The sequence below is a fragment of the Penaeus japonicus genome, unplaced genomic scaffold (assembly GCF_977035675.1).
Source record: "Penaeus japonicus unplaced genomic scaffold, GWHDUDI00000001_assembly GWHDUDI00000018, whole genome shotgun sequence".
Classification (NCBI taxonomy): Eukaryota; Metazoa; Arthropoda; class Malacostraca; order Decapoda; family Penaeidae; genus Penaeus; species Penaeus japonicus.
The window spans coordinates 24,657,281-24,672,280 of record NW_028234420.1 but is presented as its reverse complement, the minus strand read 5'-3'; the positions used below and the strand labels follow the sequence as shown (position 1 = coordinate 24,672,280).

The window sequence follows — 15,000 nt, the reverse complement described above, 5'->3', positions numbered from 1 at the left end:
GTGCATCCCTTTGAGCAATTTGTTGATATTTGAATGATTGTACTGTATCTGACGAGAGAAGTGTCGGTAGTTTCGATTTTGAAAATGGTTTTACCTAATGGTTTGTTTGAGGGTATGCAATTGCGCTTCTTGGTTTTGTGGTAGTGACGGTTTTGAAAGATATTAGTTATGAGATAAAAAAATGTAGCAGAAAGCTATGTGGAAATAAAGAGAGAATTTATTGGGATTAACACCGTAAATATTATACAAGCTCATTACTCTTAAAGTGAGCACCGAAAGAAAGACGGGCGGGTATCGTGAATATTCAGTAACTTGAATGCCGCCGGCCCGTTTTGCTTAAGAGTACTGTTCCAGCTTATATTTTAAGAAAGATGTTGAAAAAAAAAATGTTCATTTTCTGCGTCGTCTGTTTGCATACACATTTGCGATGGGCTCCGGATTTCATGCGTAGATAATACTTGTTGGTAACGTTCCAAAAAATACTTAAATGAATGGCACAGTCGTGCCAACTTTTGCGCTTCAGAGATCTATTAAATTTAGTGACTTCCTTGTGGAAGCAAGTATTTTGAGCCACGACGAGGTCGGGTGTCATGAATTTGGTGTTTTTGGACCATATTGAAATATGGCCACATGCTACACTTACCTAATAATCTGGTTCTACTTTTCCAATCCAGTGACCAAGAGAGAGAGACGTAATAAATGTTTGATCTCCACTAGAAACGCCTTTCAGTAGAAATATTCTTCATGTAATTTGAGAGAGAGATTAGCGTTCTGAAGGTTTGGTGTATAGTTCGATCCTTGGCATGGGAGAACCGTTGACATTGCAGGATGCTTACTGGCTAGAAAGTGATAGTAGTTTTTCATAGTAAATCTTCAGTGCTGATGGATGATTAAGTTATAAATGTTTCCTTCATCAGCATTATGAAAGCATATATGGAATGCCTTATGAGATATCAGACTTGTTTTTCCCCCTGCAAATAAATGGGTGAAAAAAAATAGTTTGTCAGAATACATATACACCCCCTGTCTATGGTATTTATAGGTGGAAGAAGGTAATTGGCAATGAGGCCAGAATATGTAGGCCTACATCCTCCTTTCCGCTTTTGAGTGTAGGTATTTTAAGACTTACATTCCAGAGGAGGACAGAGACATTAAAGAACAATGTAAGGGAACAATGTAATGAGAATCATCTTAAAGTATTACTGATTCTTGTTTATCTATAGTTATTCAAGACTGAATGGTCCGCATATAATTTATTTAAACTTTTTTTTTCCATTTGCAGGCTAAGGTTGATGGTGAACAGAAGGAGGAGGTGAAGAAGGAAGAGGAAGCTGCTGCCGCTCCAGCTGTAGAGGAAAAGGAAGAAGCAGCCCCAGTCCAGGAGGAAAAGAAGGAGGAGACAGCAGCCCCAGTGGATGAAGCAAAGGAAGAGGCAGCTGCACCTGCCCAGGAGGTAAGTTTTCTGTTCCCTGTCTGTGTGACCTGTCCACCTGTACAGCTAACATTTCGTTACCAGTGGTGGACAATGAGTGAGATAGGCAGTTGTGTGTTTGCTCCATGACTAATAACCTCTTAATGTTGCTGCTGCTGATGATACTGCTGCTGATGCTACCCACTGTACAAATAATTAGTATAGATGTGAGAGGCTGCACTGGCAGATGTGACAGCTTGTGACATGTCAGTCTGCCACTGGTTGGTGTACACGCACACTACTTGCATAACCCCCACTCCCTCCTGCTTACTCAACACGTGCTTTTATCACACCTACCATATGATCTTGTGTTTTGCCTCAATTTCTTAGAAGTGACTAAGGGGTGATGTATTCCTCTTTCTCTCTCTCTCTCTCTAGCTTTCCCTCCACTGAAATAGAAACTGATCCAAATCTTTTGAGATTTGAGGTCAGTCTACATTGAATGTGCAGCTTTTGAATGAAAAAATGTCAAAATGAGGCAAAATATGCGATACCAAATATGGATCATAATAACTAACAAGATAAACAACAGTGACAAAAGTGATACAAGTCTATAAATCTCAATAACAACAACCAAACATGAATAACTTCCTTACAACAACAACAGCATGATCACAATTATGAGAAAATCTGTGCCCACTAATAAATGTGTGTATAAATCTGAGAAAAGGTATTAAGTCTCCTGTTTGCATATGTCTTGGGTGTTCTTTCTCCTGCACTGACGTGAAACTTACCAGCAGACCTTAGATGTTATATGACTGGCATCATTCTTGACATGACTGCCTTGGCACATAGACACTGGTGAATGAGGGGAATGTAGCACCTTGTATTCATTAAAAAGACAAAATGAAAATGCACTTACACAGCATACAAATTCCAACATACATTTTGGTTACTAGATACTTTTTCTCATTGCCTTGGCATAAATGTCATACCTCCTACATGCATCCACCTTGCACTACCCGTGGCGTTTGCATGACTCGTCTCTCGTACCATGCCTACACAACCTGTAGAAACCTCCCTGGATAGAGAGGAGAACTATGGTTGAAGAAAAGGCGAGAAGCACCACATCTGGAATCTGGTCGCTCTTTGTGGTCCGTGTCGTCCTCCAAACATCTTCCCTTTGTGGTTTTTGCATGTTGATGCCTGATATGTGGCAGCCATCTCAACCTCTCTAAATATTGGAGCATACCTAGGCTGATTGAGTTATGTTTTGATTTCTGTAACAAGACGCTGAGAGATGGATAACATTGAGATGTGCGTGTGTGTATGGATACCAAGCATGATGGATTTTGCAAATATTTACTACTAACACTAAAAATTAAATGAATACTTTTTTTGTTAAAACTACTTTTGTTTTCAATAGACCTTTTGTATCTTCTATACAGACTTGAGTAATGTAAAATTCATTTGATTGTTGTTATAAAGCAGAAAGTACATTCTCCTGGAAAGCATGTAAAGTACATTATGCTTATATAATGCTTACTGATGATATTGCTTAACAGTATTTTATACTTCAAAGACAACTTGAATTTTCTTACTTCCGTTATGCTTTGAACTTTCAATGATTTCAATTTGTATTACATTTAGTATGAAAGTGCATGAATGGCTCAGTCTCTCCTATTTGGTTGAGATGGGATGGATGAATGGGCTCTCACCTGACCACATGTTTCAAGTATTGAGGGGGTGGCTACCTGTTTTATTAATTTCCAAAACATATGCACTCTGCACATTTGGAGAGTGGTATGTTTACAGTTTGCCGCTTAACCCATTTTAGAGCTTGCCGGAGGCGTCATCCGAGGCAGCTCCGCTCATCAGCGCCCCCCTCCCCCCGGCCACCCCACCCCCTACCCCCCATGAGCCTCAGCCGGACCAAACCGCCCCCCTCGCTCAGCCCGAACAGGTCTCGGAGTCTGAAGCCTCCCCTGCTCCCTCACACACTGATGTTGAAGTGGCATTAGAATCCTCCCCTGAATGTGATGTTAGCCAGACATCTTGTGCACCTGTGGAAACCCTCCAGACCCTTTCATTAGAACCAAGTGATTCTCAGACTGCAACTGATGCTTTCATTGAACAGGATGCAGCCCCCCAACCCACACCAGTTACAAAAGAAGAAGATGTAGTTGATTCTACCCTAGTCACTGAATCTGCTCCTGCACCTGTTGAAGAGGTTGCTCCTGTAGTTAAATCTGCCCCAGCACCAGTTCAGGAAGTTGCCCCTGTTGTTGAATCTATACCTGCACCTGTTGAAGAAGCTGCTCCTGTTGTAGAATCTGCCCCAGCACCAGTTGAAGAGGCTGCTCCTGTTGTAGAATCTGCCCCAGCACCAGTTGAAGAGGCTGCCCCTGTTGTAGAATCTGCTCCAGCACCAGTTGAAGAGGTTGCCCCTGTTAAGGAATCTGCCCCAGAACCAGTTGAAGAGGTTGCCCCTGTTGTGGAAGCTGCCCCTGTTATAGAATCTGCCCCAGCACCAGTTGAAGAGGCTGCCCCTGTTGTGGAAGCTGCTCCTGTTGTAGAATCTGCCCCAGCACCAGTTGAAGAGGTTGCCCCTGTTGTGGAAGCTGCTCCTGTTGTAGAATCTGCCCCAGCACCAGTTGAAGAGGTTGCCCCTGTTGTGGAAGCTGCTCCAGTCACTGAATCTGCACTTATTGAAGAAGTCACCAAAGTAGTTGTTGAAGAAGTTGTAGAAGCTCCACCAGTTGTTGAATCTGCCCCCACACCTATTGAAGCAGCAGCCCCAGTAGAGGTCTCGGAAACTGTCCCAGTTGAAGATGCCGCCCCTGTTACAAAATCCGCCCCAGTGGAAGAAGCCGTCCCAGTAGTTGAATCTGTTCCAGTTGTAGAGGCTGATGTTGAAGAATCTTCATCTACAAAAGAGGTTACTCAGGTATCAGAAAATAGACAATCTCCCATCTCTAACCCCAATTCTGAAGAAATTTCCTTTATCCCAGAATCCCAGGAGAATTTGGAATCTGCCCCATTAGTAGAGGAACCTTTAACAGTAGTTGATTCCCAGGTGTTGGAAGCTAACACTGAGCATATTTCTGCTCTTAACACTGTAAGTCAAAGCGATGCCCTCATTGATAAGCCTGCCATTCCTGAGGTTTTGGAACAGCCTTCTGAGGAGATGGCAGCCTTAACAGAGGAAACATCAATTGTGAAAGAGAGCACGAGTGCTGAATCTGAGCCTGTAGAGGCAAGCGAGGTGGGTTGCGTAAGTGGAGCACTTAAAACGGTGAAGTCAGCCGAAGGAACCAGTGACCGCTGTGAAGCCCCTACTAATCAGGTACATATCACATACACTGCTTTTTTATATATATATGTATATGTGGAGAATTTAGTACATATACATATTTATATAAAAACAACTTTTAAACTCCCATCATATGGTCCTTTATCCCAATGGAACACATCCTTTTCACACATTTTAACATTATTGAATTTTATATTGAGTATTATTACATTGTTTCTCTTGTTTTTCTTACTTGCCTATTTTGAACTTTCATCTGGGAGTGTCTGTGAAATCACTGGGTGCTTCTTCAATATCTGTCCAATTCACAACATACATATTTCTAATGTAGTTCTTGGTGAATTTAATCTGTGACCCTTTAAGAAAAGATGAAATGTGTGCGGGTAGACCAACCAGGCCTTGAGAGACTATCTATCGTCAGAGGAAGCACACAAGTGACAGATGCCTCTGTTTTTTTTTTTCACATCGCTTCTTGGGGCATTTCATATGGAACTGCATTTATAGGCATTTTTTTTTTTATTGTTATTATTATCTTATTCCTGGTTATTATGATTAGCAGTAGTTTTGTTATCCTGTTTTTCTCCCATATTTTATTTTTCTCTTTAGTGCAGGTTGACATAGTGCACCGTGCGTAGGTCGCAAAATGCCATGCAGAACTTAGCAGCTATTAATATATGTTGCTTGTTTACACATTTCTGCTCGGATTATTTTTAAGTACGAGGAAGTTGTGGAGGTTGCATGCAGGATTAAAAGAGTGGGAAGGAAGGCATTCCAGGTGGACAGGGGATGCCAGATAAAAATATAGCATCATGGTAAATTGTTTTTTAATATGAGAAGGAGCTTACTCTAGCTGAATCTAATGCTTATAAAATGTCTGCTGATAGAAGTAAGGCACGAATTACCAAAAAGGAAGATATTCTATTTTTCTCCCTTTGCAGCGGTATCATTTACGAGGAGCAGCTAATTGCATTTTTTATATATGATTTTATAATAGTTTGATATGCTTTTGTAATTTATATCTCGTAGATGCAAAATTTCAAAGACTGGAAACCAGAATTCTTCATTTGTTAGCAATTGTCTTGATTGGGCATCATATTGCTCGTGCTAATGAATTCTTTGACCTTTAGGAGCAGAAAGAGGAAACCCCCGCTGTTCAGGAGACTGTAGAGAAGGTTGAGGTAAGTGGCTTGTATGTCCTCTCTTCTCTCTTCTTCTCTCTCTTCTTCTCTCCTCTCTTTTCTCTCTCCCTCATCCCTCCCCCTCTCCCTCTTTCTCTCCTCCTCCCCTCTCCCTCCTCCTCTTCCCTACTCTCCCTCTCCATCCTTTCCCATCTTTTTCCCTCTCTCATTCTTTTTTTCTTTTTTTTACCAGTGGATGTAGATGTACCATCCCTATAGTTATGGCTGGAATTAAATTTGGTGCTTGACAAATTACATATTCTTGCCACGTTTTACATTTTAATCCATCCTATTGCTTACAGGAGCCAGCACCAGCTGCAGAGGAACCAGCTGCACCTGCTGAGGTTAAGGAAGCAGCAGCAAAGGTAAATCATTTTATTGTATGCAGTATGATATACTAAAATATGTGGCACAAATAGATCTGAATCATAGTACTTGTTATTTATAACGATTATAGTGTTTTATTATTAGGTTGAATTTAATCTACGATTTGATGATCCGTTGTTTGATTTCCTCACTTACATTTTTTCAATATTTTTAATATTTCGGCAACCAAATTGGATATTGCAGAAAGGATAATTTAACAATTTAAGTTTGCCACATAGTACTGTATATTTTGGATGGCTAAATCAAACCATTAATGTACTTTCTTAACCACCAAGGAGGAAGCTGCTCCTGCCGCAGAGACCACAGAAACTGCAGCAGAAACTCCTGCTGAAACCCCAGCAGCTGAGCCTGCAGCTGAAGAGAAGACTACTGAGGAAGTAAGTTCTTAAATAGTTTTAAGACTTTTTTCTGATTTATTTTTTACTTTGATTTTTTAGGGTATTTGATGGGTATTTCAACTGTTGGTGAATCTTGCACCTTTAGTCACTGTTGTGAACCTATCACCAAACACAGTCTTGTGTGTGTATATCTATATATATATATACTCACTTATGTGTATATATATATTCTTCTCCCAACTGTCATGCCTGTTGTCTTTAGGATACATGTGGCTTCTGTGTAGAATGCATTTTGGACTGGAAGGTCTAATTCATGTATTGTGAAATCTGTCTGCCATGTAATTAAATGAATCTAAATGTATACTTCCCTGCTTTCTCAGATCCTTAGCATTGTCTTTACTGGTGTTTATATTATCCATCTTAGCACCACAGCACTGCAGCAGCTGCTTTTGAAAATTATTATGCTTAGAAATATTACAGCAAAGACTAACAGCTGCAAACTAGAACAAGTTGCTGCAGTGTTGTTGTGTATGGCTGGTGCATGTTTTGCCTTGTGCTCACGGGTGCCTTCATCAGGTGGTGGAAAGTGTTGCCAGTACCGAGGCTCCCGTTGTAGAATCGCTACCAGAGCAGAAAGACGAACCTGCTCAGGAAGCTGCTCCCACCCAGGAGGCAGCACCTGCTCAGGAACCAACCCCAGTAGAGGCAGCCCCTGTGCAGGAAGCCACTCCTGTTGTAGAAGAGGCACCTGCACAGGAGTCAGCCCCTGCAAAGGAGGAGGCTCCTGTTCAGGAAGCAGCCCCTGAGGAAGTACCTCAGACCACAGAGGCTGCAGCTGAACCTACACAACAAAGTGACGTGACTCAGAGCACCGAGTCCACCTCTGAACAGAGTGCAGAACAGGATACCACACAACAGGTGAGCTCAAGTCACAGTACCTCTACAACGTGTACTGACATAACATCAGCTGTGCGCAGAAGCCTCTCTGAGAAATGTGACTACAGAGAAGGCTAGTAGATGGAGGTAGAGAATGATGGTAGACATTGAGCTAAAAAAATATTGTTAGACTGAAGTTTCAGAAGAGTATTAGATATTGCAGGTATTCAACTGTAATGAAGGATAAATTTGCACTGAGAGAGAAGATAAACAAGATGAGGGATGTGAATAAAGTACTTGTGTTCAGGTGAAGTTACAGCTTTTATAGAAACATCCATTTCTAAAATGAAATGCAGAATGAAGAATAGCTACTTCCTTGCAGAGGTGCAAATGAAAAGACAGTTTAAATTATATCTATTGTTCCATAATGACAGGAATAAGTATTGGCAAACATTGAAAGTAAGCTGAACTTTTTACCACAAAGGAAAATATTAACAAGCTAGATGGATAGGAAACGGATAGATGTTAAGCAATCAGTGAAAGGACAGTATGCAGATACAAGAGCAAAATTTGAAAAGAAGCTACAGAAGGAAGGTTAGATAGGGAAGAGAGGATCAAAGGATTGTTGTATTAGGCAGTACAGTGAGCTTGTAGGTTGACAGTTGCATTAATGCTGGCTTTCTCAAAAATTCTAAAAATTAGAATACACTAAAGATTAGCACCAAAGCACTATGCAACATCACCAGTGCCTCTACATTTGGAAGTAATGCACTACAATATCACAATACTTGTACTATTACAGAGCTATTGTTGGATATATATTTTTTCATTTCTTTATTCTTTGTTTTCTTTTTTCTGCTGAGTTCTTACCACCTTTTTTTTTTCTTTCTTTCTTTTTTTCTTTTTTTTTTTTTTGCAATGCTTGTGATTTGTGCTGTGCTTAATTCCTCCTCGTGTGATTTGCAGAGAAAAATGCTTACGAAATAGGGAGAGGGATGATTTGACTACTGGGCTTTTTTTTTTTTTCTTCTTCTTCTTCTTCTTCTTCTTCTTCTTCTTCTTCTTTTCTTAGTTATCTGTTTGGTAGCAATGATACTTCTTGATATTCATTATATATTCTTCAAGGTGTTGGAACACAATATAGTTGTGATCTTTTCTTGTACTCTGATATCTACTTCTTTTTTCAAGCTGTGATGAATGACTGGTACCTCTGGTACCTCTTCTTTCTACCTCTCTTTGTTTCTCCTGATTTGATTTTATTACTTGTTAGGAAACCAAGGCTGCCCGTAAGCCAGCAAAGAAAGTAGCAAGGAAGGTATGTGTAGAATAGTGTAGTGTACTTACACCCATTCATATTTGCAGTAATAAAGTATTTAATTTGGATTGGACCTGCATGGTGTAGTGTTGGATTAAAAAAAAAAATTGATAACATTATCCCTTCAACCTTTGTTTTTGAGTTTTGATATACATTTTTGTCCTATATGATGATGATTTAGTATAGAAAGATTTGTGAATGATATATAGAACATAATATATAGTGTGTTTTATCATTTACAATTTTTGTTTGAATGATTAAAATCTGAATGCTTGTCCTCGCCTTGTATAACTGTTATATTCATTCAAAAACTTTTTTTTAGGAAACAAGGAAAAAAGACAATTTGTATAAGCCTGCAAGTCAAGTTGATCATCCAAAATATGTATTATGAATTGTCATTTTCACATTCAAGTAGAATTTAGAAGTTTTCTTTATCATCGAATATACTTTTGACCCAAACTTTTGAGGAATAGGGATATTAATCTCAGTATCTGTAAAGAGGAAATTAGGTCTTGCAATCATGACCAAGACCTGTTGCTGATCAACTTTTACTTGCAGCAGACGAGAATTGTTGATCATAAAAATATCTTTATTTTCAATTTCTAAAGGTCAGGAAGAACTGAGCCTTCTGCAGCTGAAGTGTAAGTTTAGTTAGTGGTACTGTGTGTGTGTTGAATAAAAACTCCTCTTGAGTTTGAGTGATTGCTGAAAAGAAAACATATTTGTCCAAGATGGAAAGCGTTCATAGTTTTGAAGTCCAGGCTTTGTTTTTTATTTGGACTTAGAGTGTATTTTGATAAAGACTCAACACACTCTTAACATTTTTGGCCTTGAGTATATTGGTTTGTTTTGAATTTTTTTTCTTTTTCTTTTATTTCATTTTTGATTTTCTACCTTTATTTTTATTTTACTTTTTATTCTTTTTTATTTTTATTTTTCTTTTTTTTGCCGCCTTAGTTTCAAGAATCTTCAGAGGACATGTCAAGGGCTCAAAGACATAACAAGCTTGATGTGATAGATCCAAGAGTGGCTTTGAGTGAAGGGATCAGTTCATATGACTTGGTTTTAGCTTTTGGTCCTGACTGAATGTGCAGTGTTTATGATGATGGCTTCATGTGCTGGAAGCCAAAGATTCACAGATCTGTCTGTTTTTCATCCTGTTATTTTCTACTGATTCAATGAAGATGGAGGCTTCACTAATACCTTTTGTTTTTTATTGTGGGATGAGCTTTATTTGTTTGGAGGACTTAATCTTTCGCATATTGAAGTGCATTTTACAGGAGTATTGCACTCAGCTGCTTCAGTTTGTCCCAGATCATAGATAGTCATGAGCTAATTTTTTCTTGTACATTTCAGAAGCCCGAGGAAGGAGAGAAGGTCGAAGAGTAAAATGACCTCGTGTGCGATGTAACAAGCCATTCCACCGTCAAGCTTCGTCGTGCCACCCCACCCCCTCCCCCCTGGAATCAGCAACCCCCAAAACAGCAACGTAGCCTCTGATGGCTTGGGTTGCTGCATTAATAATTCCCCATGTTTATATTTGATACGTCCACCTATCTGCCAGCATTTAGTCTTACATTTTATCTAGAAGAATCGAAATTGAAAGAAAAAAAGAATACCCTATAAAGCATATCTAGACGTGTACAGTATGCAGTTTATTGACTTTCCCTTCAGTGCACACAGAGTGATGGATTGATGAGCATTGTTGCTGTGCCTTACCACAAGCCTTGAGGATTCATGGTCGGTGGAAAGGACCTTGCAAGCCGGGGATACTGGGGAGGGGAAGAGGATGAATGATGCTAACACGACTCGATTTTGTGTGTTACCCAGCATAGACAAACACAGATTAGTCTTAAGTGGAGATATCACAAAATTCAATACATATTTCGGTATATGCGGCAACACTTGATATATATAGCTGTTGGTGTAATAAAATAAAATAAAAAAAATATTTAAAAAATCATTAAAAAAATAAATAAATAAATAAAAATTGTAATAAAAATAAGTGTGGTGATTTTGACCTCAAACTACATGCGAGGCAAAAGCAGTCCACCAATAGGAAATCAGAGAGTGTTTAGCCGCAGTCAGTGAAAGTGATTGGCAGGCCCACCCAACCAAATTCCTCCCAATCTGTATGTTGTAATTTGTGATTTTTCTAGGCTCTGTTGAATGGATTTGTGTGATGCTCATTTGATGTGTTTCTTAAATTGTCGTCTCTGGAGGGAGGAGTCTGGCTGGGGTGGGGAAGAGAGGAAACTTTTTGTATAGTTTGTATTATGTATTGTGAATAAGGGTGAAATTTTTTGCTAGAGCAAGAAAACTATTATTAAAAATAGTGTAAATTCTAGAAAACAAAAATGGAAATTAGTTATTTTACCAGTAGTGCTTATAATTTGATGGTACTTTTGTACTTTGATGATCTAGAGAAAGATATGATTTGTATACCCAAATCTGTCAATAGGATATCTCTGTATTGCTCATGTAGTAATGTTTTCTCTTTTTTATTACTGCTGATATTTTAAGTCTAGTTTCCTTGATTGTTCCATGACATGTGCTTTTGCCTACTAGTTGATAAGGCTCAAGCACCATGAAAATTGCTGTTGCGTCATGTCCCAGATGATTGATGTAAGAATCTCTGCAAGCTCCTCTAATGCAAAAAGTTAAAGGATTTAAAATTAAGTGTTTGCAGAGATAACACAACAGTTAAAAACTCTTTTGATTTATTGTAGAGTTGAATACCATAGATTTAATATACTGGTGTCACGAACCTCTTGCATTATATTTTTCAGTCATATCATTTTCGTAAGTTTATTTTATCCCATAATTAATAGTAGTAGCTTTGAATTTTTTTTTTCTTTTTTCCTTTTTTTCTATTTTACTTTTCTTATCTTTTGTAATTCAAGTTTAATGCAAAAGCACTTTATTGGACTATTAGAAAGCTTGATACAATTTTTAAGTATATTACCGTTGTGTTTTAGTGAAATCTAGCCACATTTTCCTCAAAAAATGTAAGCAGAATGCACAATACTTTTGTCCTGGCATTGGCAATGAGCAAAATTTTACTGGTGCTTTGCTGTTTTTATGATATCTTGATTTGCCGTGTAATAAAGGATATTAAGAAGTTTACACATTGTAACTCTTTTGTTTTATTTTGAACCTCTTCAGTATTTTCTTTCTATGGAACATTATGAAATGCAATGGTTGTAAATTCTTTGAACATAGTCCATTTCATATTTTCTTTCTTTGATTTCAAACTCCTATATTTTTTACCTTTCTTTAAAAAAATAAAACTATGCAAAATAAACTAGTAAATTATCATGCATGCTTTAGTCATCTCTCACTTGAAAGAATTTATTAACATGAAATAAAGAGGATAAAGATTACAAATGAATTTTATTGATTATTTCTGATTTGCCAATAAAGTTTTATCTATTAAATTCATAATTTCATTAGTTTTTCATAAATAAAGATTAACTGTTGTAATGATATACAATCAATTATATATATGTTACAAACAACACATTCCATATTAAAGATGTAAAAAGCAATGGGGTAATTGATACCATTCAAGCATTGAAGTTAATCTTACTTCTCCCTTGCCTTTGTGAAACTTTATGAATTTCCATTTACAGAAGTGAAGTTCAAAACAAAGTGTGTTATATAATCACCAGTACACAGAAGTTGAGTACTTTCAATACTATGAAAACTAAATAAATATGATTAAAAGTACTTTAATGGTTCAATCTTAACCCACTGAATATTGACACAAGGTAGATTTGATTAAACATTCAATCAGTCTCCAAGAGAAGAATATAGGAAAAATACTGAGGAAGAGGTGGATTTTTAGCCACACAGTTGAAATTTGTTGAGTTTAACAACTTACGAAAATTATTTCATTCAGGAAAATCTGCCGAAAAATGTGTTTCCATACAAATTGTAAGAAAAGTATAGAGCAAAGTAACTATGAATTAGCTATATATATATATAGTTAAAACCTGAACTTAAAATTTGCTAAATGTTCAGTGGAGGCTGAAAGCAAAGAAAAATTTTACCAGTGAAAGTTCAGCCCACGCACACACCTATTAATACAATATCAATTATTTTTCTGGACTTAAACCTTTCCTTTCAATAAAGGAACAAATAATATCTCCCTACACGCAGCATCGGTCCTCTCGTAGTCAGTTAAGAGCATAACACTGGCATAGCACTCACACTCTCCCTCCCCTCACTCCTCTCCCTCCCCTCTCTCCTGTGTGTGTGTGTTTGGTGTGTGTATTATATATACATGCATATATATATATATATATATATAGAGAGAGAGAGAGAAATTCTTTTTCAAGCTGATTACTATAGATAAAAAAAATCGTTATTCTTTAGATACAGTGGAAACCGAAATATTGAGAAAAAAAAATCGGTATAACCATATTTGGCTGCACTGATTATCTGGCCACTGTGGCATCACCTTTTCCATGTGAAAGACAGTCTTTGGAGGTACTGAAGTGTGAATACCCAAGTATAGATGATTTTTCCAATGTCAGATAATCGTGCATATGCATTTCTTAGACTGAATATCTAAAAGGAATATATAAGTAACGTGCAGGAGGGGTGGATGCAGCTGCAGTAACTGATGCCCGCTAGTTCGTTTGTAAGCCAGCAAAATATGATTTTGCTAAGCACTGTCTCGTAAAATCAGAATATTGTGACGTGCTCTTCTGTAATTTTTATTGCAATGAATAAGGGTGAAAAAATCAGTTCACTTCGATATCTTACAAGAAATAGAATATGAAAATAAATGAGCCAAACCTTACATCCAATCATTTTGAAAGTGAAAAAGGTTGGCCAACAATATTCGCAAGAGAGGAAGCTAGACATGTCTTGCACATTGTCAGCACTTTCAGCAACAGTATAAATGCTTGCCATTAGTCCAATGATCTATGTCTGGCTTTCTCGAGGCTGATGCAGGACCCAACTCAAAAAGGCGACACAAAATACACCCCGTCATGGGAGAAGAAGTTCATACAGAAAAAACGGGCCTCCGAGCACCACGCCATCCACCGCTCGCGAAAGCAAGAGAGGCTTGGCAGTGGGTTCAGTGACGTAAACGTAAACGTAGGAAAAGCGTGGGTTTTGCCACAGACGAGCTTGGCCGCAGTCTTGCTGGACTGATGTCGGATGTTGCGCAAGGTGGTGCGCTCAACTAGAAAGTTAGGCTGTGGTAAGAGCGGCCCTGAAATGTCGATAACAGCGCTCAACCATGGTGTTGGATGTTGGCTAGTAGGGTTCGGCTTGCTGCTGTTCGGACTATGGTAGTGCCTGATAGTGTCATGACTCATAAGCTTCCTCCATAGAATTAACTTGTACTGCGTCATCAGTGACGATTGTTAGTGGTTCTCCGAACCTTGCAACCCATCATGAACGAAATCTTGCAAACTAAAGCTGGAGTGGTATCTCGGACTTTAAGTGCCTCAGGTTAGCAGGTAAACCTATTGAAGATAGTTATAGTTATGTAGGTATAATCACCATCATCGTGAAGGCAGCCAAAAAGATCCAAATGAATGTGTTGAAGTCTCCAGTCCGGCGTGGGATATGCCTGCAGCGGAGAATTCATGTTTCCGAGTCTTGTTTCTCTAGTAGTCTAGATAGGTTTGGCTCCTATACTGTGTGTCGTAGATGATCCCTGGTCAGAGGACCTTGCTGGTTATGAAACAATTCTGAAGGAGAGAAGGGGCACATCTGGGCGCGAACAGCCACACTGGAGCGTTGAGTCCATCTGTAGTTGCTGCGCCAATTCGCTGTAATCGATGTGGTTTTCAAGGAGGGGATATTAGCAACCACTACCCAGCACCTTGGATTATGATATACTATATTAGAATTTAAGGGCGGCGCGACATGTTTTGCGTGTGGCACCGAGTTTCCCTCATGCGAGAGCGGTCGAGAACTGAGCAAGGGAGTGAAGGTGGATTACACTCCAGGGTTTACTGTCTGTGGAGGACGAATATCAAGAATTGATGATCTGCCAGGATGCAGAAATTTCAGTCTGGAATATCTTGAAAAAAGACATGTTAATAAAGACCAGCTGCAGCACTTTACTTTTATTACAATTTTCTTTTTGTTTTATCATGTGATTGCTTAGCATATTGCCTATACTATGCATTCCACCTGTTCAGCCGCTCCTTTGACAACAG

At 38.6% G+C, this 15,000-nt stretch overlaps 1 protein-coding gene across 9 annotated transcripts in view; it reads left to right on the top strand.

The window, feature by feature from the left end:
- LOC122254754 (uncharacterized) overlaps positions 1 to 11,951 on the top strand; it is a 21,501-nt gene extending 9,550 nt beyond the window's left edge. For 2 of the 9 annotated variants that reach the window (XM_086546799.1, XM_086546795.1), the window contains exons 2-9: positions 1,283 to 1,453; positions 3,249 to 4,757; positions 5,849 to 5,899; positions 6,202 to 6,264; positions 6,562 to 6,663; positions 7,201 to 7,542; positions 8,771 to 8,815; positions 10,172 to 11,951. In XM_086546799.1, coding sequence (XP_086402925.1) covers positions 1,283 to 1,453; positions 3,249 to 4,757; positions 5,849 to 5,899; positions 6,202 to 6,264; positions 6,562 to 6,663; positions 7,201 to 7,542; positions 8,771 to 8,815; positions 10,172 to 10,204 — 2,316 coding nt within the window. In that variant the 3' untranslated portion in view covers positions 10,205 to 11,951. Of the gene's footprint in view, positions 1 to 1,282; positions 1,454 to 3,248; positions 4,758 to 5,848; positions 5,900 to 6,201; positions 6,265 to 6,561; positions 6,664 to 7,200; positions 7,543 to 8,770; positions 8,816 to 9,423; positions 9,457 to 10,171 lie in introns of all 9 variants that reach the window. The other 7 variants (XM_086546796.1, XM_086546803.1, XM_086546801.1 and 4 more) reach the window with 7 other exon arrangements.
- The last annotated feature ends 3,049 nt before the right edge of the window (positions 11,952 to 15,000 follow it).